The following is a 20480-nucleotide window of genomic DNA, read 5'->3' as shown; positions in this document are numbered from 1 at the left end:
GTTGGAGCGAGTCTGGAGGAGGGCCACAAAGGTGATCCGAGGAAGGCATCCTGCAGGAAGGCTGGAGAGGGACTTTTCATGAGGGAGTCTAGCAGTAGAACAAAGGGGAATGGTTTTAAGCTGAGGGAGAGTAGGTTTAGACTGGGTCTTAGGAAGAAGTTCTTCAGTAGGTTGTGTCTGCTCTTGTAGAGTGTGTGTGACTCAGCCAAGAAGATTTTTGGGTGAAACATCAATTCATTGTTTTTGTCTTTCCTTCCAGAAAAGATGCAAATGCTGCTTTGCTGAGCAACTTCGAGGTACGTTTCAGTGTGTTCTGGTTTGAAACCAGCAGTTTGAAGCTGTCAGCAGACACTTGTATATTTCTTTTGGAAGCTGAAATTTACCAGTGGCAATGGGGAAGGCCTGGAGGTGATTTACAACACCACCCCCCACTTGATTTGTTGTTAAAAAAACAATTGTGAAGAAAATCTAGTTCAGAAGGTTCCTATTTTTCCCTTGCAGTGGCTACTGTATTGTTTGTAGAATCATAGAATGGCTTAGGTTGGAAGGTTGTTGTTTGGTTGATAGGATTTTTGCATTGTTCAGTTCTCCTTGCCTGCTGGAATATTTTTAGGTGGAATACTCTCAAATGGTCTAAATCAGTTTATTTCCTGCCCCCCTCCTCAGGTGTTCCAGTTACTGACTGACCTGAAACAGCAACGCAAAGAGAGTGGAAAAAACAAGCAGAGCTCTGGCCAGCAGAACCTGAACACAATCATGTATGAAGTGAGTAGCACTGTCAAATTCCTTTGCAAATTAGCCCAGGCTGGAGTAATTCCCCTCCTTAGGTCTGTAGGGTGGGGGACTGCAGCTCCCCTCCTTAGGTCTGTAGGCTGGGGGACTGCAGCTCCCCTCCTTAGGTCTGTAGGGTGAGGGACTGCAGCTCCCCTCCTTAGGTCTGTAGGCTGGGGGACTGCAGCTCCCCTCCTTAGGTCTGTCTGTGAAGAACTTTGTATCAAATTTCTCGCTATGAAAAACCCACAGTGAACTGTTTTATTTGCCACTTCTCTGTGGTCAGTTTCTTCATGTTGTGGGCTTGCTGTGCTGACAGGGCAGAGGCATGCAGCTGCTCTTATTAAAACTCATCACAAAAGGAGCAGGGGGGGGGAAAAAAAAACACCCTCTTTGAATTGTTGAGTTTTATGGGGGTTTCTTTTTTTCATTCCAAATACTCTGCCCTTTTAAGAGCCAGGCCAAACTTGTTATCATCTAATGAATTGATGATTCCATGCAATCATGATTTCAAAGCTGAGGCACTGATCACATGTGGTATTTCTTGTATTAACAGAATTAAATTCATCATTTCCAGCTAAAATGAGGTTGGTTTGGGTTGTTGGGGTGTTTTTTTTGTCCAAAGAAAACAAAAATCACATGTACCAGTGATTGGTATTGCTATAACAGTATACCAATTAATAGACCAATACCAGCTTGATATGAAATGTTTCATTTAGTGGTAGGAAGAACTTTTAATATCATGTAATTACAAATAATAACATTTGAAGGCTCTCAAATTAGCAGCTTGCAGTGTGACCCATTGTGTCTGTGTCAGAATTGCATGAGCAGCACCAGGACTGGCAGCAAAGCTGAAAGCAGTTTGCCTTGCTTGCATGAGAAATCCTGTTGAGCAGAGAAACTGCTCATGTGAATAAGATTTGGCCTAGGCTCTGTTTTTGTTTTAGTTCTGGCTTTGTTTGAGGAGGTCTGGAGTTGTAATTCCTCAGCCACATAGTCAACAAAACAGGGGCTTACCAAAGGAAAAAAAAAATAGCTAATTTAGATCTTGCTGGAGACAACAGCCTCTTCCTGTACCTCTTTGAAACAGCTGAGCAAGGTCCTGCCAGTTTATTTTGTCAGGGGAAAAACCCAAATCCCCTAAGTGCATTTTGTCACCTTAAAGCTCTCATTGCTTTGTAATAGTGCTAGATGCTAAATACCTCTAGGATGCTCTGTTCTGGGCATGGAGTGAAGCTGGTGTCAGCTCTGGGTAGATTTTCTTCATATTTGACAGAAAAACCAGACTTTGATCTCAGAGGGTTGCCTTTGTTCATGCTGGGTATGTCTTCACAAGCTCTCTGCAGGCTTTTAGCCACTGGTCCTGAAAGAGCTTGCTGAACTGGAGCTAGGTTTTGCTGTATTTCTGGCATCTCCATTTATTTGAAATTGCCCCAAAAGACTAAACTAGAAAAGAAATTAGTCCTAGTAAATGATTTTGTTGCGTGGCAGTATGGTGATCTCATAGCAGTTGTTACAGGTGAAGAACTTCATTGCATAGAATCAATAAGGTTGGAAAAGACCTCAAAGATCATCAAGTCCAACCTGTCTCCCAAGACCTCAAATTTGATCTGAAAAGGTCAGACAGGGCTTACAAGAGTTACCTGCCCCCTTTGTTGTGCTTTCAGATGCATTTCTCAGTAGTTGAGTGAAACTGGTCCTTAAGGATTCCAGTGATGCACATTTCCTCACCACACTGTTAAGAAGGATGAATTATCCTGTGGCGTTGAAGTCTGATTTTTCTTTCCTTAGCATTTTAAAATGAGAACAGATTTTAATAGCAATAGCCTCAAAATACATCTGCATGCTTTCTTGTTTGCCATGCTGATCTCCCAGCTCCTTTTTTTACCCCTGCAAATGCCACGGGTGATGTCATTTGCGTCAGCACTTCCCACTGTTCACAGAAGTAAAAAGGCAGCCCTCAAAACCTGAATTCCCTTTTGCCATTTTTCTGAGTGGCACTGAGGAGGCTTTCCCAACTCAGCTCGTTTCAGACACAGCTGATGAAGCAAATAATTGAGTGTGAAGTAATGTGTGCTTCATTTCCATCTTTTTGCAGACCCTGAAGTACATCTCAAAAACACCCTGTAGGTACCAGAGTCCAGAGACTGTGAGGGATTTCCTTGTAGCAATGAAAGGCCATAAGCTAACCAAGTAAGTAGAACTGTGCCTTTGGACAAATGTACAAACTCAGGGCAGTGTTGAAAAGCTGCTCCCTCTGCACGCAGTGGGAGCATCTGACCTTGGCTGGTTTTGATCAATGCATTTAAAATGTTGTCTGCCATTATTTAAATGCTCCTGCAAACATCTTTCCCTGCCCTTGCTGACACCCCCACGTGGATGAATATTCCCTTTGTTTACCAAGGTACTTCCTGTGTTTCCCAATGCATTTCCTAAGCAGATTCTTGTCAGTATTTTGGCTTTTGGCACGGTTGCATGTGGTCCACAAAGCAGAGCTCACAAAATGGTTTCAGAGGAAGAAGTTGTAATTTATAATTGAGTTTTGAACACAGGAAGAGGGGGGGGAAAAAAAACCCAGACACCCAACCCAAGCACAGTTTATTAGCAATCTTATTTTTATGACCTTCCTTAAGCAAAAGTGGACATTCCTGAGAGGCAAAAAAGAAAGGAAGGAAAGGTAAGGAAAAAGAGGCAAAAAAGAAGGAAGGTAAGAAGTAACTAAAATGTTATTCTACAGTTAAGTTTTTGTGTGAGCCTCAGAACCCCAGGATTTGCATCTCTTACCTAAAAACCTGGTGGAGGCTAGGTGATGTGCTGAGCTTTGCCCAGCCTGCTATTGCAGCACTGCGGCACTAGGTCGTGCTAGTTGTATGTGAGGATTTCAAAGCAGCTCAGGAAGACCAGGTGCTCTGCAGAGAAGCAGCAAGAATTGAAGCATATTCATTTCAAGAGTGGAGCTTTTAATCAAGTGAATTCTCCTTTTTCCTGCCCTCCTTCCACAGACCTGCACTACCAACCATGCAGAATTCATTACTCATGAGGCTGCACAAGATGTCCTGAGATGTTCTGGCTCCAGTTGGAGCTGGTTGAGAGTCGTGCTGGCAAATGGTGCAGGGTCTGTAAAATCACCTCAGATCTTTCCTCTCTGCTATTGCTATTGTTTCCTATTCCAAATACTAGGTTAACAGACCAGCCTGCATACCTTTTCTGCTGATCCCCATCTGCTTTTTCTCATACAGGCAGAAATAAAATGCATCTTTCCTGAAGGGCAAATTTGATAAGCAAATACTAATGTACAGACAAATACTAATGTACAGACAATCAAAATCTTTGAGAGTCATTGCTAAATGGAGCAAATTCATAGAAGTATAGAATGGGTTGGGTTGGAAGGGACCTTAAAGAACATCTAGGAACACCTTCCACTAGCCCAGGTTGCTCAAGGCTCTGCCCAACCTGGCTTTGAACACCTCCAGGGAGGGGACATCCACGACTTTCCTGGGCAACCTCTTCCAGTGTCTCTCTTCAAAGACATTTCAACATCTGTTTCAGTGTTCCTGTCAGTAAGGAATGGCAATGCACAGGGTTGGTTTTTTCCCTTGTCATCAGTTATTGTGGTAAAACAGAAAATATAGAAGCAAGGTTTGGTTGGTTTTTTTCCTTTCTTTTCCAATGTGAAGCTCTGAACTGACATCTGAGTGGATTTCATTAGTACCTTGTTGAGGCCTCCAGCTTTGTCCAGGGCTCCAGTACAGTAAGCTGTGTTGTACTTGGAAGTACAGTATGGCACTAGCAGCTCATTTTCCATTTTTAGTCCCTGGAATGGCTGCATACTTCATGAGTTAGTGTGGATGGTGTTGCATGAAAAGAATATTTATGAAGCTTGTGCTTGGTAATTCTGGTGAAATGGAAATCAGCTCCACTTGTGTTTCTTCCTGTTACTGTAAGTCTGAGGTCTGATTTTGAAATAATCAAATTTCCAGTCCCTGCATATTATTATCATTTCAGCCTTTAAATCCACACATTGAAGGAGGTGTTGAGCTGAAAATCAGTAGTACTTCTAGAAAGTATTTTCCCTTACTGCTGCCAAAACCTACAACAAATAGAAGCCTCTGCAATATTAAAGGCTGAATGATTTTACTTGTTGCTTTTGTTTCCCCCCAGAGCTTTCAAAGTGGATATTCAACACCAAAGTCAGGATGGTGTTAGTTTAACAATAGCAGCATTTAATTGTCTTTTAAAAGGCTTCTTAATTGATTGGAAATTAACCCTTTGATCTGTGGCAGAGTTGCTCAATTTTTGTTGCCTAATACACACTCTCCCCTCAAACACAGAGCTCAGATCCATTTTCTTCTCCCACAACTGCATGCATTTTTTGTGCCACAGCCTGAGATTTCCCAAAGCACACTCAAGGTCACTTTGCCCTCAGCTGGAAATGCTGATCTTGGCTCTAGCTGGGTCTCATCCACTGCTGGATGTGACCTAGGAGTGGGGAGGCACTGCTCAACCTCCCAGCAGCAGCTGCCATTTGGGGATTTCTCCTGTAATAGTGAGCAGCAGATGATTAACTCTGATTAGTGGAATCTTGCTTTCTGTGAGAATATAGCTTTCAGCTGTCACTCATCTCTCAGATGTATTCTTCTATTGAAGGAGCAGCCCTTATCTTCCAAACAGTGGCACTGAAATCCATGCAGTCCAGAGAAAAGAGAGTTACTTCTGGGGGGCAGTTAAGCTGAAGGTACTCTTTGCCTTCTGTTCAGATGAATGAGCTGAGTGTGAACATGCAGGCTGTAGGAAGGGTAAAGATGGATTTGATTGGTTTAGTTTTGGGTGTAATGGAGCATGAACTAAATTCAGATTTATCTTGCCTGTACCCATGCAGTCAGCAGTGACAGTCAGGCAGAGTTGAGGCTTGCAGTGTTTGCCTTCCTGAAAGTTATTCTGATGGAACTGGGCCCATTCAGATGATGGTTTGTGAGTGTGTGGACCAGAAGTCCCAGGGGCACAGAGCCTCTGATCTTCACAGTCAGGTTTAGGTATCAGTGTTAGAAAAAGTCAGTGGGTGCTGAACTCCAGCTCACACTGCATGCAGTGATACACTGCTCACTGCAGTGCTGAGGGCTGAGCCATCCAGATTTCTGTTGCCAAGTTGAACTTCAGAGGCATTTTGTGACTGTTTGCTTCAAAGGGATGCCAGGAGGAGTAGCCTTTTGTTCACTCCATTTGTTGTGAGTAGGAAGGGCAGAAATTGCATTCAGAGAGGACATCAAAAGGGTCCCCTGAGTTGGTCTCAGCTCATGTACTTGGAGGACATATCTGTATTCTGTGCAGACAGCAGGAAGAACTGCTGACCTAAGCAGAGGTAACTTCTTTGTGCCTTGCATGTGTGGTATTTCTTAAACAGTCTTCACAGCTGAGTGTTTTCTACACAGAGGAGAAAGGATAAAGTGTTATTGTTCTCTACTGCAGGAGAAGCCTCTCTACCCCTACTAGTATCCAGTGTATCCACAAGGTATCAAGGTATTTGTCTGAATCATAGAATGGCTTAGGTTGGAAGGGACCTTAGAGATCATCTACTCCAACCTCCCTGCCATGGACTTGGCTGTGCTGAGTTAACAGTTGGACTCAATGCTCTTAAAGGTCATTTCTGTGATTCTAACTGACCACACCTCTATAACTCAGGTACTGACTGAGGGTCATGTGGGGGTTTTTTATGGCATTTTATGTATCTTTGCTACCTTGCTACTTGTGTTCATGCCAGTCTTCGTGGGGCTGTGCAGCAAATCAGGTCAAAAATACTCAGGGAAGTGGTTGGTTGTCCTCAGAGTCCTCCTCAGGGTTTGCTGTATGGTGCTCAGCAGTTGCACAAACACAGCAGGGGAGGATTTGCATGAGAACAGAGATGAAGATAGAATTATTTTTGCCCAAAGATCCATGTGTAAAAGTATGGCTTCAGCATGTTAGAAGTATGGAAAAAATACACTAGCTTAACCTGTGTGGGGTCAGACTGAGTCTGTGTGACCATGGGGGGTCAGACTGAGTCTGTGTGACCATGGGGGGTCAGACTGGTTGGGGTTTTGAATGCTGCCTTTGCAAAGAATAAACCAAGTTCTTGCCATTTGTCTGCTGGATTGGAGGTTCCTAGGTATGAGAGTTGTTCCAGTGGTTGTGATTTTACAGCCAAAGAATCTGTGACCTTTGATAAGTCATTTAGCACTTCTGTACCAAAGCAGCAGTGCCTGTTAATTAATGCTTGCACAGTAATGCCCTAAGGTTGTCTGCCTTGCCCCCTCAGGCTAGAGGTGAGAACACACACAAGAAGTACTGCATTTAAAACACCCCAAATTATCATGGCAATTAAACCACAGCTGCAAACCCAGTCAGAAACTAAACCATCAGGAATGTATTTGCCTCTTGCCAGCCTTTTGGGGGGGATCCTCAATTAAATAATAATAATATGGATTGGTTTATGCTTTGCTTTTAAACAGAGCAGAAAAGCTCCAGTTGCTTAACCACAGGCCTGTGACAGCAGTTGAAATACAGCTGGTAAGTAACACTGCTCCTGGCTCTTCTAAGCTTAAATGAAAGCAGTTTTAACCTTGGGCCTCAACTGAATAATTACTTTCTCCTGGTCAGTGATTGAATGTATCCCTTTGTGCAAGTCTTTACGTTCATGGCTTCAGATCCACTCTGCTTCCTCCCTTTGAGACTTGCCCATCTTTCTCTCAGGCAGATTCTCCACCTCTGTTTGCTTCGGTGTCACACAGTGTGAATGCCAGATGCAGTCATTAAAGGTTAGTTAGGGTACCATGAGTGAGAATGTATTTAACCTGAGTCTTTTTGTGGCTGCTCTGTAACTGAGGGCTTTGCTTCCTGACAGCTGTGATGACCTGGCTGTTTCCATGGCAGGCTTTGATATTATAGCAAACCCAGAGAAGCTGAAAGGGAGCCTATCAGTAATGACTGAGAAGGAATTTGGAGCAGTGGTGGAGAATGAGAAATGGATAGAAAGAGACTTTCTGATGGGAAGTGTCAATCTGTGAAGCGTAATGCTGATATAAAGAGGGATCACTGTTAAATAGATGATTATGTTCCTTGAAGAATCTCCTTAGGAATACAAAATCTGGTGGTAATAAAGAGGTTATTATAATAAGGATATTCTTTTAATAAAGATCTTTTGCATTAGGAACATCTGGTTGTAGTCTTGCCCTGAAACCAAACTATACAGTAATAGGATCACATTTTGCCTGCAAAATAGGGGGAAGATAAAAGAGGTGCCAGTGGAACTATTTTCCTTTCACAGCCAAGGAGCAGACATTCTAATGCTGAAAGCATCTCATAAAAGAGTGCTTTTAGCGGTGCAATTAATAGTGTGTGTTGTGACTGAGGGGATCAATGTCAGTCAGCAACCCAAGCAAGAGCAGCAAGGCTTTACGAGTTTTGCTTAGGAGTTACTTGTAAGTGGAGGTATGCTTTTGTTTGCTTCAAGAGCTTAGACACAGATGTATCACATTCCTCTGTAGGCCATGTTCTGCCTTTATTTCCCTCTTCTCCTGTAAATATAGTAATCTTTTGCTGCTCTCAGGTGATTGGTTTTTGTCTGTCTTCTCCATTATCCTACATAGCTCCTCATTGTCCTACCTAGCCATAAGGTACTGGAAGTATTTTACACCCTGTGTCATATATGAAGGCAAGTATGAGAAATCTGGGCCTTTCTGTTCAAAGTCAGGCTTCTGCAGAGTGTTGTGCTCTAGATATCCCAAGGTTTATAATGCCAAAAGTGGATGAAACTCACTGCTAAAACTGAAGAGAATACAGATAGGAGATTTGAGTTCCATGTCAGCTCATGATTAATAACACAACCCTTCTCTAATGAGTAAAACCATTGTGCAAAATGTAGTCTTCATACATTTGGGGACTGGGAGTGAATTTGTGCTACCATGAAAATACCTTGGATGCAGTTGCTTCTGTTCCATTGTGGTCCCTCTGTAATTCCCAGGGCAAGTTTGTCCAAAACTGGTATTACAGTAATCTAAGTTGACTGGAGTGTTAACACTGCTAAGTTAAGCCTCCCCAAAATTGCAGTACATTTACTTTCATTAAAGCACATCAAAGTCTTTTGAGCTCAATAACTGCTAGGAAAGTACAGGCCATTTATGTTAGTGAAAGAAAGAGACAGAAAATGATCTTCTCTTCAACTGCTGTCTTGAATTGTTGTGGGTTTTGGTGAGGACAAGGGAAAAGAGGTTGTAGCAGTGCAGTCTTTGGATAGATAAAACCTCTGTCTTCTCTGAGCACCTCTGAGTACAAAGGAATGCAGAGCTGGGAGGCTACCAGCAATTTCTTCTCTGATGGCAGCAGGGAGAAGATTATCCATGTACAGATTTCATGCAGACAAGTCCATTCACTGCCCTTGATGGCTGAGGGGCAACCTACAGAGAAGTGAACACTAGGTCGAAAATTGCCTTGATTCTCTTTTCACTGAAGTTGCTCCTGACGCTCAAAAGCTTTTGAATTGCTCTTAGAGCTGAATCAGACATAAATGATGATGAAAACTTCTTGACCACTTTATATAATGTAGGCAAATCAATCTTGTTGCTTGAAAGGCTTTATAAACGAGGTGCCAAACAGCCATGCCTCTGGCTGTCCCTTGCTGAAATGGTTTTGATGTCTCAGACTTGCCTTGATGCCCTCAGTGCTGCCTGTCCATGGAATGGAGTCAAATTTACCTGATAGGCTTTTGATAGCTGCTGTGAGGGGACACTTTTATTTGTCATAGGCTTTTGATAGCTGCTGTGAGGGGACACTTTTATTTGCTAGCTGTTGCTTTTTAGCCCTTCCAGCTTTCTGCTTTCGTGCTCTCAAATTCTTTGCCTTCAGTTGTATGCAAACAATAAATCAGTGTTGCTAAAATCATATGTAACCTGAAAAGGCAAATTTATGTTGTGATCTTTTTGCTCTTCTCTAAGTCCTCATGCATAGCTTGCTGTCATTGTTTATATTTGTCCCTTCCAGACTGGGTGCCAGGATTTATTTTCAAACAACAATAGCAACAAAAGGAGCATGAAATTCTAATTCCCATCCCAGAGGGTAAAGCACTGTACACATTGCAGCTATCTTGACCTCCTGTTTTAATCTTTAACATATGTTGTTCCTGGCTCAGTGACTCACAGAGGAGGAAACAAAAAAAGCCCAGGCAGTGATGTTGATCTGACCATGACAGTGGTCCAAGCTTTAGAATTAGAACAAACCAGGTTGGAAGAGACCTTCAAGATCATCGAGTCCCAACCTATCATCCAACACCACCTAATCAACTAAACCATGCAACCAAGCACCCTATCAAGTCTCCTCCTAAACACCTCCAGTGATGGTGACTCCACCACCTCCTCAGGCAGCCCATTCCAATGGGTAATCACTCTCTCTGTGTAGAACTTCTTCCTAATCTCCATCCTAAACCTCCCCTGGTGCAGCTTGAGACTGTGTCCTCTTGTTCTGGTGCTGGTTGCCTGGGAGAAGTGACCAACCTCTGCTTGTCTACAACCTCCCTTCAGGTAGTTGTAGAGAGCAATAAGGTCACCCCTGAGTCTCCTCTTCTCCAGGCTAAGCAACCCCAGCTCCCTCAGTCTCTCCTCATAGTGCTGAACTGTGCTGGGTTTGAAGAGTGAGCATCATCATTTGTAATGAACAAATTGGGCCCATGTTCTTCTCTCTGAATGGAAGAGTAGATGGCAATTCTGTGCTGGGTTTTCTTTTTAAACTAGATTTCTCTCTCAGAGAGCTTTTAACCTCTGCATAACCAGCCTGGCAGGTTGGCTGTTTTAGCTGAACAATAATTATTCAACAACAATATTGTTGAATAATAATGTGAAGTAGTCTCCTGGAAAATGGGAAGGTGTTAAAGGATTTCAACATTCTATCTTCTTTTTTTCCCCCGCAGTGATAGGGACCTGGGGGTAGTGGTTGATGGTAGGCTGAACATGAGCCTGCAATGTGCCCAGGTGGCCAAGAGGGCCAATGGTATCCTGGCCTGTATCAGGAACAGTGTAGCCAGCAGGAGCAGGGAGGTCATTCTGCCCCTGTACTCAGCACTGGTGAGGCCACACCTTGAGTCCTGTGTGCAGTTCTGGGCCCCTCAGTTTAGGAAAGATGTTGACTTGCTGTAGCATGTCCAGAGAAGGGCAACAAAGTTGGTGAGGGGTTTGGAGCACAAGCCCTATGAGGAGAGGCTGAGGGAGCTGGGGTTGCTTAGCCTGGAGAAGAGGAAGCTCAGGGGAGACCTTCTTGCTCTCTACAACTACCTGAAGGGAGGTTGTAGACAGATGGGGGCTGGTCTCTTCTCCCAGGCACCCAGAACAAGAGGACACAGTCTCAAGCTGCACCAGGGGAGGTTCAGACTGGATGTTGGGAAGAAATTCTTCACAGATAGTGTGATTACCCATTGGAATGGGGCTGCCTGGGGAGGTGGTGGAGTCACCATCGCTGGAGGTGTTTAGGAGGAGACTTGATAGGGTGCTTGGTTGCATGGTTTAGTTGATTAGGTGGTGTTGGGTGATAGGTTGGACGCGATGATCTTGAAGGTCTCTTCCAACCTGGTTTGTTCTGTTCTATTCTACTTCCCACTTTGCATACTTGGCTCACTCTCTCTGAGGGACATTAATCCAATCATTCAGTCTTGATTTCTTGTTTGGTTGTTTTTTTAACGTGCTTTATCACCGTGTTGGTGCTAAACACTTCCAAATTATTGCTCAGAGGAGGAAGTAGCAATCCAATCATTTTCTCATAAAATATGTACCTCCTACACTGCAGCTAAATTCTGTGGTTGATTAGCTTTGGAAGCAATCAGAAGCCCCCTATTTCCTTTTTTTGTTTGTTTTGCTGTAGTTTAAATAGAATTCTCAGTTGTTACTCAAGTAAACAATAGCTTCTAACCACAGGTTGCTCTGTTCTGTGGTGCTAATGTTTGCTATCCATCAAATATTACTTATCCTTGAGACAGCTTCTTCAGTTCTTTCACAACTTTATGGGGCTCTTCAGTGTGGCTTTATTTATTCCTCAGGAGTTGCAGTGTATTGATGTGTCTCAGGAGGCCAAATGAAATCCAGATCAGCATTGAAAACCTAAAAGAAGCAGAGTGAGGATGATGAAGTCTTTTCTACTTGATTTCACTTGAGCAAGCACAGAAGATAAGATAGGGTTATAAGGAGGGAAGGCCTGGTCCTGGAATGTTTGTCCTTGTTTCACCAAGTCCAAAAGGGGAAAAAAAGGTCTAGACAAATTCTCTCAGTGTCTGTGTTCATATCTTGTGATTACATTTGTACATGACACAGAACATACAAAGTCATACATTTGTTTCATAATCAGAGAATTGTTTTGGTTGGAAGAGACCTCCAAGATCATCAAGTTCCACAAACATTTGAATCTTGAATTGAAGCTTGAGGAAGGTGGAATGAGACTGGAGATTAGGAAGAAATTCTTTACAGTGAGGGTGATAAGACACTGGAACAGGTTGCCCAGGGAGGTTGTGGGTGCCCCCTTCCTGGAGGTGTTCACGAATCATAGAATCAATGAGGTTGGAAGAGACCTCAAAGATCATCAAGTCCAACCTGTCACCCAAGACCTCATGACTACTAAACCATGGCACCAAGTGTCACATCCAGGCCCCTCTTGAACACCTCCAGGGTTGGTGACTCCACCACCTCCCTGGGCAGCACAGTCCAATGGCTAACAACTCTCTCTGGGAAGAACTTTCTCCTCACCTTGAGCCTAAACTTCCCCTGGTGCACCTTGAGACTGTGTCCTCTTGTTCTGGTGCTGGTTGCCTGGGAGAAGTTGGATGAGCCCCTGAGCAGCTTGGTTGAGTGGGAGGTGTCCCTGCCCATGGCAGGGGGATTGGAACTGGATGATCTTTAAGCTTCCTTCCAACCCCAGCCCTTCTATGAATCTTTGGAATGATGTTCACACTCAGGCTGGCTGTCACTTTCTGATTGTCCTTCTCAAGAAATAAAATCTTCTAAACTCTTCCAAAAAAAAAAAAAAGACTTTCTGCCACCAGGAGTTCTCAGCAGGTTTTAGTGTGACTTGCAGCTTAGTGGAATTCTGTCCTTCTCTTCTGACCTGGTAAGGATGGTTGTTTTCTTCTGAGAAATTCATATCTAGTGCTCCCCATTTTGACAAAGCTACTTTGAAAATGTGCAGCTGGGGAAGGCTGTGTGCTAGCAACAATATTCCACAGACACACTTGTTTAATAAGCACAGCTCTGGCTCCCAGTAGCAGTTATGCTACAGAGCAAGACATCTGCCAGTGTTTAATCCCGCAGTTGGCAAGAGATTCCTCTTTTCATTCTCTTGTAGCAAGAGTCAGTGATGGATGTTGGATGCTGTGTTAGAAAGCCCATGCACAGATGTGTCTGGAGAGGCAGAACACGGCTGGCATCCTTTCCTTGATGTGTTCTTTATTGGGTAAATGGCTGCCTGATTTTAAACTTAAAGTCCAGTTAAGTTAGATGGATCTCTTGAGGACCTAAAGAGTCAGTCAGTGCGGAAGCTGTGGGTTAATCATAGAGTGGTTTGGGTTGGAAAGCGCTTCCAAAGACATCCAATCCAACCTCCCTGTTGTCAGCAGGGACATCTTCCACTAGATGAGGTTGCTCAAGGCCTCATCCAACCTGACCTTGAATATCTTCAGGGATGGGGCCTCAACTACCTCCCTGAGCAAGCTGTTGCAGTGTTGCACTACCCTTATGGTGCAGGACTTTGTCCTAACATCCAATCCTAACTCTCCTCTTTTCTAATTCCAAACCATTGCCCCTTGTCCTGTCACTGCAGCCCTCTGTAAAGAGACCCTCAGCAGCCTTCCTGTACCTTCAGTGTTTAAAGGTCATTTGGATGTGGCGTTTGAGGAGATGGTGTAGGGGTGAACCTTGTATGCTAGGGTTATTGGTTGGATTTGGTGATCCTGAGGGTCTTTTCCAACCTGAATGTTTCTGTGATTCAGGTACCTTCAGGTACTGGAAGGCTGCTACTAGGTCTCCCTAGAGCCTTCTCTTCTCCAGGCTGAACAACCCCAGCTCCCTCAGCCTGCAGGAGAGATGTTTCAGCCCCTGATCATCTTCATGGCCGTCCTCTGGACCGGTTCCATCAGGTCTATGTCCTTCCTCTGGACCTGTTCCATCAGGGCTATGTCCTTCCTGTGTTGAGAGCTCCAGAGCTGGACATAGTACTCCAGGTGAAGTCTTACCCACTGTTACTATTTTGGGATAGCATAGAGTTGAAAAGCAGTCATGGCTTGGGAACTCTTAGAGCAAGCAGCAATGTGGCTGCCTTTTTCCTGGGTTCATTTCAAGCAAGTGCTTGCTCTCAGCCCTGAGGAGGAGACCCACTTGTCCTGCTGCATAGCAGGGTCCTCTTTGTCCATAAATAGCATTGGCCCATTCTGTTACTTGCTCAGATACCAGGGTATTGGACCTGCAGAGTTCAGCAGAGCTTTGGTGGATGACACCCCACACTTGGCACATGGCATCTTCTGCGTGGACACTCCATTTCTACGCGGTGCGCGCGGCGCTGCCAACACAAACATCTTGCGTCATGTGCTGCTTGCAAACATCAGCATTTCTGTTCTCCTTAGTATAAACTTTGCATTCCTCCCTGCTTATGGCTTGACTCTGGTGCTTGAGCAGTTGCAGCCAGTTGCAAGCCAAGGGGTTGGCAGGGCTTTAGATAGATGAATTTTTGCCTGGTGGTAACATTCCTGATGGAGAAGCAGGTTCTTGAGCCCGATCATTTCTTTTTGCCTCTTAGGCTTTTTCTTACACCTAATTTCTCTTCTGAGCCTCATAACATTATTGCCTGGTAGTATCAAGTAGCAAAGGTATTTTGTCTTGTAGTTTTAAGTCAGAAGATGGTGAACATCTGTTGAATCTCATATAAGCCTCTGAGTGACCTTCTGTTGCCTTTGGTATCTCTTTTCCTTGAGAACAGTTTCATTTGTCCCTTTATGTGCTTTCTGTTCCTTTTGGATCTTTCCTGTTGGCACACTGCTCTGTTTCATGAGTTTATACTTTCATAAATTCCTGCTCAAGCTGTTTCCCTGAAGAGTGAGGGGAAAAAAAATGATTTTTAGAGCTCATGCTTTTTATCCTGTGAACTCTTGAATAGTATCACAGCAAAGTAGCACTGAAGCATTAACTCGAGTAAGCAGCTGTCCATCCTGCCACGTGTAGAGGGTGGTGAGAGCTGGCAGTGAGGATGCATGGCTCAGAGGCATCAAGAAGTGAGCCCTTGATGAATTTGCTGCAGTGGTGTATGGAATTACCACTTCCCTCTGGCAGAGGCTATGGATCTGTCAGCAGAAGGGAATGTGGAGCTACATTACCCACTCCTTAGTGGCATCTTTCTTTAAAGATGCTCTTCTCAGCAGTTTAATGAGACATCAGTTACAGCACCAAAGCATCTGAAGCATAAGAGACTCTTCCTTTCATCAGCTTCCTGCTAGAGTGTGATTTCTTCAACTGCCAGATCAATCACCAGAGCTCATCTGTCAATGTCTAGAGTCATATCTGCAGTTTGTCAGCCTTGCAGGCTTCCATGGTTAACCACCACAAATGACATCAACCTGATTGTTCATACTGAGGGTTGGGGCATTACTCATTTGGCACTGAGGAGCATAAGCAGTGATTAGATGCTTGCTTAAATACACTCTGCCCTTAAATGCAGAAGCTGAGTTGATTCTGATCTAGAAATCACTCCCTATTATCTGCCTGCATTCCGATCACATCCTTGTGTTTGCCCCTGGCTACTGGAAGCAAGGAGAAAATGTTTGGAGAAGAAAGGGAAAGGAGGGATCAAATTTAAATGGGGAAAAGGGGTGGACTTCATGTGATCCAATAAATGGGATCTAAAGTAGGCAAGGTGCCATCTTCCTGAAGATGGGAAAGTAGTTGGATGGTAATAAATGGAGGAGGCATAGAATCATAGAATGGTAGGGCTTGGAAGGGACCTCTGGAGGTTGAGTCCAACCACCCTGCCAAAGCAGGATCACTTAGGGTAGGCCATACAGGAACACATTCAGGTGGGTTTGAAAGTCCTCCAGGGAAGCAGACTCCACAGCCTCTCTGGGCAGCCTGTTTGGATACTCTATCACCCTCACCACAAAGAAGTTTTCCCTCCTTTGCTTCCCTGTGTTCCAGTTTGGAGCCACTGGCCACTGAAAGATAAATCACTCTGCCTTGAGTGGTGTTGCCTGTTCAAAGGATCTGGGCTTTTTCTTTGCACAGTTACCTGCTGCTGTGGGGCTGCTACCTTTAAAATTCAAAGTTCCAGCAATTAATAACAAGGATAATCCAGTCCAAAACCCCAGGCTGGTAATCCTCTACAGAACTTCCTAGTGTAGGTCATCCTGGGTGACGGTTTTGTCGGCAGTGCTGGCAACGCAGAGTGTGTGTACCCACTGTAACATACATTACTGCATAATGATGGTGCTCTGAGGGATGTGTGGCAGTTTTAGGCTGATGCCAGTCAAGCTGCTGAGATGATCACCTCTGAAAATGCAGCCTAGCAGGCAGTTATCTGCTGCCACTTCAGCAGCTGCTTACCCAGAAGGGTAACGCCAGGAGGATTTTTTGGCGTATTTTAACTCGCGATGTATAGTGCAGCAGCTGGTGGTAATGAGAGCCAGGGCTGGGTTGCAAGCCAGGCTCCTCCAGGAGTTCTTGAATGAAACTGTACTTGGAAGGCTGCTCCAGAGAGGACTTCATCCTTTGATCAGGACAGTCCCCAGCAGCAGTCATTTGCAGATGGCTATTCACTGCTTGCCTTTTGCCGCAGGAGTGGATTCTCGCGTGCTCGCTCTCCTCTCATCAAGGGGCTGTGCACAGCAGCTGATGAAAGATGATCAGATTGTGCACAGGGGGCTCAGAAATAAAAAAAAAAGTTAATTGCACATCCCACTCTGCTTTGTAGAAGGCAAAATGGCATCTGCACAGCTGACAGTTCAGAGCTAGAACCGCTGAAACCTGCGTTGAGTTGGAACTGTAATTAATACAAATCGCTGCTCTTCAAAGGACCTTTTAAAGGCCTTTATGTAGAAATGAAAATCTCAAACCCCACAATCCTGATTGCTTTCATTTGTGTTTGAAGGGTTCTTCTGCCTTGCTTTGCCAGGCCTCTGACATGCTTTTCCTTTTAACAGCTGCCTATAAATTAGGGCAGTTGTTTCCGCTGGGAGCAGCGATGCAAAGGCTCCCACAGCTCCGCAGTGGGGGCAGGTCCCTAACTGATACTATGGAATTTCATTGTGGATTTGTGATGCCATGTTTTGTGTTGCTCAGAGTGCTTGCATGCCTTTGTGTTCAGGAATCACAGAGTCATGGAATGGCTTAGGTTGGAAGGGACACCTCTCAAGAAGACTCAGCTGCTCATGGCCTCGTCCATTCTGTCCTTGAACACCCCCATGGAGGAGTCATCCACAACCTCCCTGGGCAGTCTGTTCCAGAGTCTGACTGCCCTCATGTGAAGAACTTCTTCCTAAGATCCAGTTTAAGCCTACTCTCCCTCAGCTTCAAACCATTTCCCCCTTGTCCTATTGCTAGACACCCTTATGAAAAGTCCCTCTCCAGCCTTCCTGTAGGATCCCTTCAGCTATTGGAAGGCAGCTGTAAGGTCCCCCTGGAGTCTTCTCTTCATTAGGCTGAACAACCCTAGCTGCCTCAGCCTATTCTCATAGCAGAGGTGCTCCAGCCCTTGGATCATCCTGGTGGCCCTCCTCTGGACTTGCTCCAGCAGTTCTCACCATCTTATCAAATTCCAGTAATGTTTAGCTGCTGTAGGCTGAGGTGGTTTCTCTATGGCCTGGTTATTTATCATCTAGGTGCTGGAAAAGATACCAAGGTTCAGGTAACCTCGCTCAGGTTATCTCAATTCTCCCATGAAAGCACAGAAACTTAGGGAAATATGTCTGGGAGGTAGGTCTGCACATGAGCTAAATGAAAAGCCTGGCTCAAGATACTGATGTGTAGGTTGAGAGAGGTTTTAGGAGGAATGAGGGAGGAAAATCTGCTCTGAGTGTGTTTCCCATGTTGCAAAGAAAGCAGGCTCTCCTGGAGTGCCAAGTGTAGCACTTAACAATGGAGCTCTTCTTTCTCTTTTTAAGCATTGTAAGAGTTCCACTTTGTAATGAGCTCAGACCATGTCCTGCCTGCATCCATTGAGAATAGCATTTCCCAATTAGCTTAGCCCTTCTCTTTGGAGCTGAGGAAGGAAGTATGGATTTCATGATTACAATGGATTGGGGTTTTTTGCCTTGCAGATGGTAGAAGAAAGCGAGGAAAGGCTAACAGAAGAGCAGATTGAGTCACTTATCCAGACAGTCACCAGCATCCTGCCAGGAGATCCTGAAGAACAACAGAGAGACTCTGCAATGGTAACTGAAGGCCAAGGTGACCAAGCGTAGGAGGCACCTAGACCAAAGCTGGCAACAATTTCAAGCACAAGAGAATCAGCTTTGATTTTTCTGCCTTTTTTTTTGCTGGTTTTGTGGGGTTTTAGTCTTTCTTTTTTTCCACTCCTTTCTTCCTCTTTTTCCTCCCCCCTCCTTTCTTCCTCTTTTTCCTCCCCCCTCCTTTCTTCCTCTTTTTCCTCCCCCCTCCTTTCTTCCTCTTTTTCCTCCCCCTCCTTTCTTCCTCTTTTTCCTCCCCCCTCCTTTCTTCCTCTTTTTCCTCCCCCCTCCTTTCTTCCTCTTTTTCCTCCCCCCTCCTTTCTTCCTCTTCTTCTTTCTTTCAGGACTGGGTACCAGTTTAATCCTGTATTGGAAATCATTGTAAAATCTGTTACAATTTTTACTGCTCAGAGGTGATGAGGGAACCAATTGTTTACAAGAAAGCATGGAAAAGGACACTATTGTTTCCAGCATTTTGTCATAAGCTGGGATGGCAGCAAATGGGTTTTGTGCTGTAGCAGTCTGAGAGATGATGTGGCACAGAATCTGCAGCTTTATTCTGTGCTTTTTCTGTTCCCAATGTAGCAGCTGTACATGTGAATAGGCTGACATACAGCTGGCAATATCATAGCAGAGCTAGCATGGTAATTGTTTTCATGTGCCTTTGAATTGCCCAACTGCTTTCCAGAATATGGTCTGAAGGCAGCTTCTGGAGCTGTTTGTAAAAGGGGCAGTTTTCAGGGGTCAGAACACAGGTACAGGAAGGGTTTGGTGTCTGGCCAGCAGGCTGTTGGCATCATGGATCTGTTGGTGGGGTCACTGTTCTCAAGGGTGTCTAACAGCCTGTACTTAGAATCATAGAATCATCAAGTTTGGAAAAGACCTTTAACAAGTTCAACCATAACCCAGCTCCCATGGCCACTAAACCATGAAGTGCCACATATACAGCTTCTTGAACACCCCCAGGGATGGTGACTCCATCACCTCCCTGGGCAGCCTGTTCCAGCTCCTCACCACTCTGTCACTAGAGAAGTTTTTCCTCATGTCCAATCTAAACCTCCCCTGGCACAACTTAAACCCATTTCCTCTCATCCTATTGCTGTTTATTTGGGAGAAGAGACCAACACCACCTTCACTCCAACCTCCTTTCAGGTAGGTGCAGAGAGCAATAAGATCTCCCTTCAGCCTTCTCTTCTCCTGTCTAAGCAACCCCAGCTCCCTCAGCTGCTCCATGTGTGACACCCTGCAACCCCCTCACCAGCCTCACTGCCCTTCTCTGGACACACTCCTGATCCCTGGCTGCTTGGACAACCTCTTTGTAGTCCTCCCACATGGTCTCTTCTTCTTTCCATTGCTTCTAGACTCTCCTTTTTGTGCCCCAAGCAAGTCCAGGAGCACCATGTTCATTCACACTGGTCTCCTGGCACTCTTGCCTGCCTTCTTCCTTCTTGGAATGCACTGCTCCTGGCCTTGGGAGAAGCTGGTCCTTGAATATTGACCAATTTTCTTGGGCCCCTCTTCCCTCCAGGGCTTTATCCCATGACACTCTGCCAAGCAGATCCCTGAAGAGGATGCAGTCTGCTCACTTGAAATCCAGAGCAGTGAGTTTGCTTCGTGCTCTCTTTGCCGCCTTGAGGGTCTTCAACTCTTATTGTTTCATGGTCGCTGCAGCCAGGGCTGCCCTTAAGATACAAGACCTTGAATCAGAATATATTACTTTTCCCCCACCACCACTTCTGTCATGGTTTGATTTTGTGTTTTTATGCAGAGAATTTACACTTTCTGACCTTTAGTTGTGCTGTGCATGAAAGGCAGTGATAACTTCCCAGCGTCTGGGGGGTTTGTGATACGCATTTCCATGGCATTTTAAGCTGCTTTGATGTTTGGGGAGGAAAGGAAATGACTGGAAAATAGATTTGTAACCTCTTAAAGATAATTTATCTTATGTAAATACATTCAGGGGCTGGAGACTAATGGTGCATTTTGACTGGGTAAGTGGAGTACGAGAGGGGGAAAGTCCTCGGTGCATTTTGTGATGCTACGACGTAGATTTTTCTCAGCTAAGAGCAGAGCAAAGGAGAAGAGAGCAGTGGATCAAATCATGGGGTGGCATGCAAGTATTTTGAAAGGAGCATTTTTAGCCTCAGCAGTCATGGAGGTTGTTTGACATGCTGAGACCTTGAGCTGCAAGTGTTTGCTTTCTTATCTGTCTTTTTTCTAAGATAAAGTGATGGAAGCATGTTCTAAATGTACAGAGAGCAGATGGGGCCAGCTCACAAGG

The 20480-nt window shown here is 44.7% G+C and overlaps 1 protein-coding gene across 1 annotated transcript in view; it reads left to right on the top strand.

Moving 5' to 3' along the window:
* The first annotated feature begins 670 nt into the window (after window positions 1-670).
* Window positions 671-20480, top strand: part of CRCP (CGRP receptor component) — a 45196-nt gene continuing 25386 nt past the window's right edge. The window contains exons 1-4 of the mRNA XM_009903371.2: window positions 671-765; window positions 2870-2964; window positions 7257-7314; window positions 18071-18184. Coding sequence (XP_009901673.2) covers window positions 757-765; window positions 2870-2964; window positions 7257-7314; window positions 18071-18184 — 276 coding nt within the window. The 5' untranslated portion in view covers window positions 671-756. The remainder of the gene's footprint in view (window positions 766-2869; window positions 2965-7256; window positions 7315-18070; window positions 18185-20480) is intronic.

The sequence above is a fragment of the Dryobates pubescens genome, chromosome 13 (assembly GCF_014839835.1).
Source record: "Dryobates pubescens isolate bDryPub1 chromosome 13, bDryPub1.pri, whole genome shotgun sequence".
Classification (NCBI taxonomy): Eukaryota; Metazoa; Chordata; class Aves; order Piciformes; family Picidae; genus Dryobates; species Dryobates pubescens.
The sequence above is the reverse complement of the archived record's forward strand: the minus strand, read 5'-3'. Positions and strand labels throughout refer to the sequence as shown.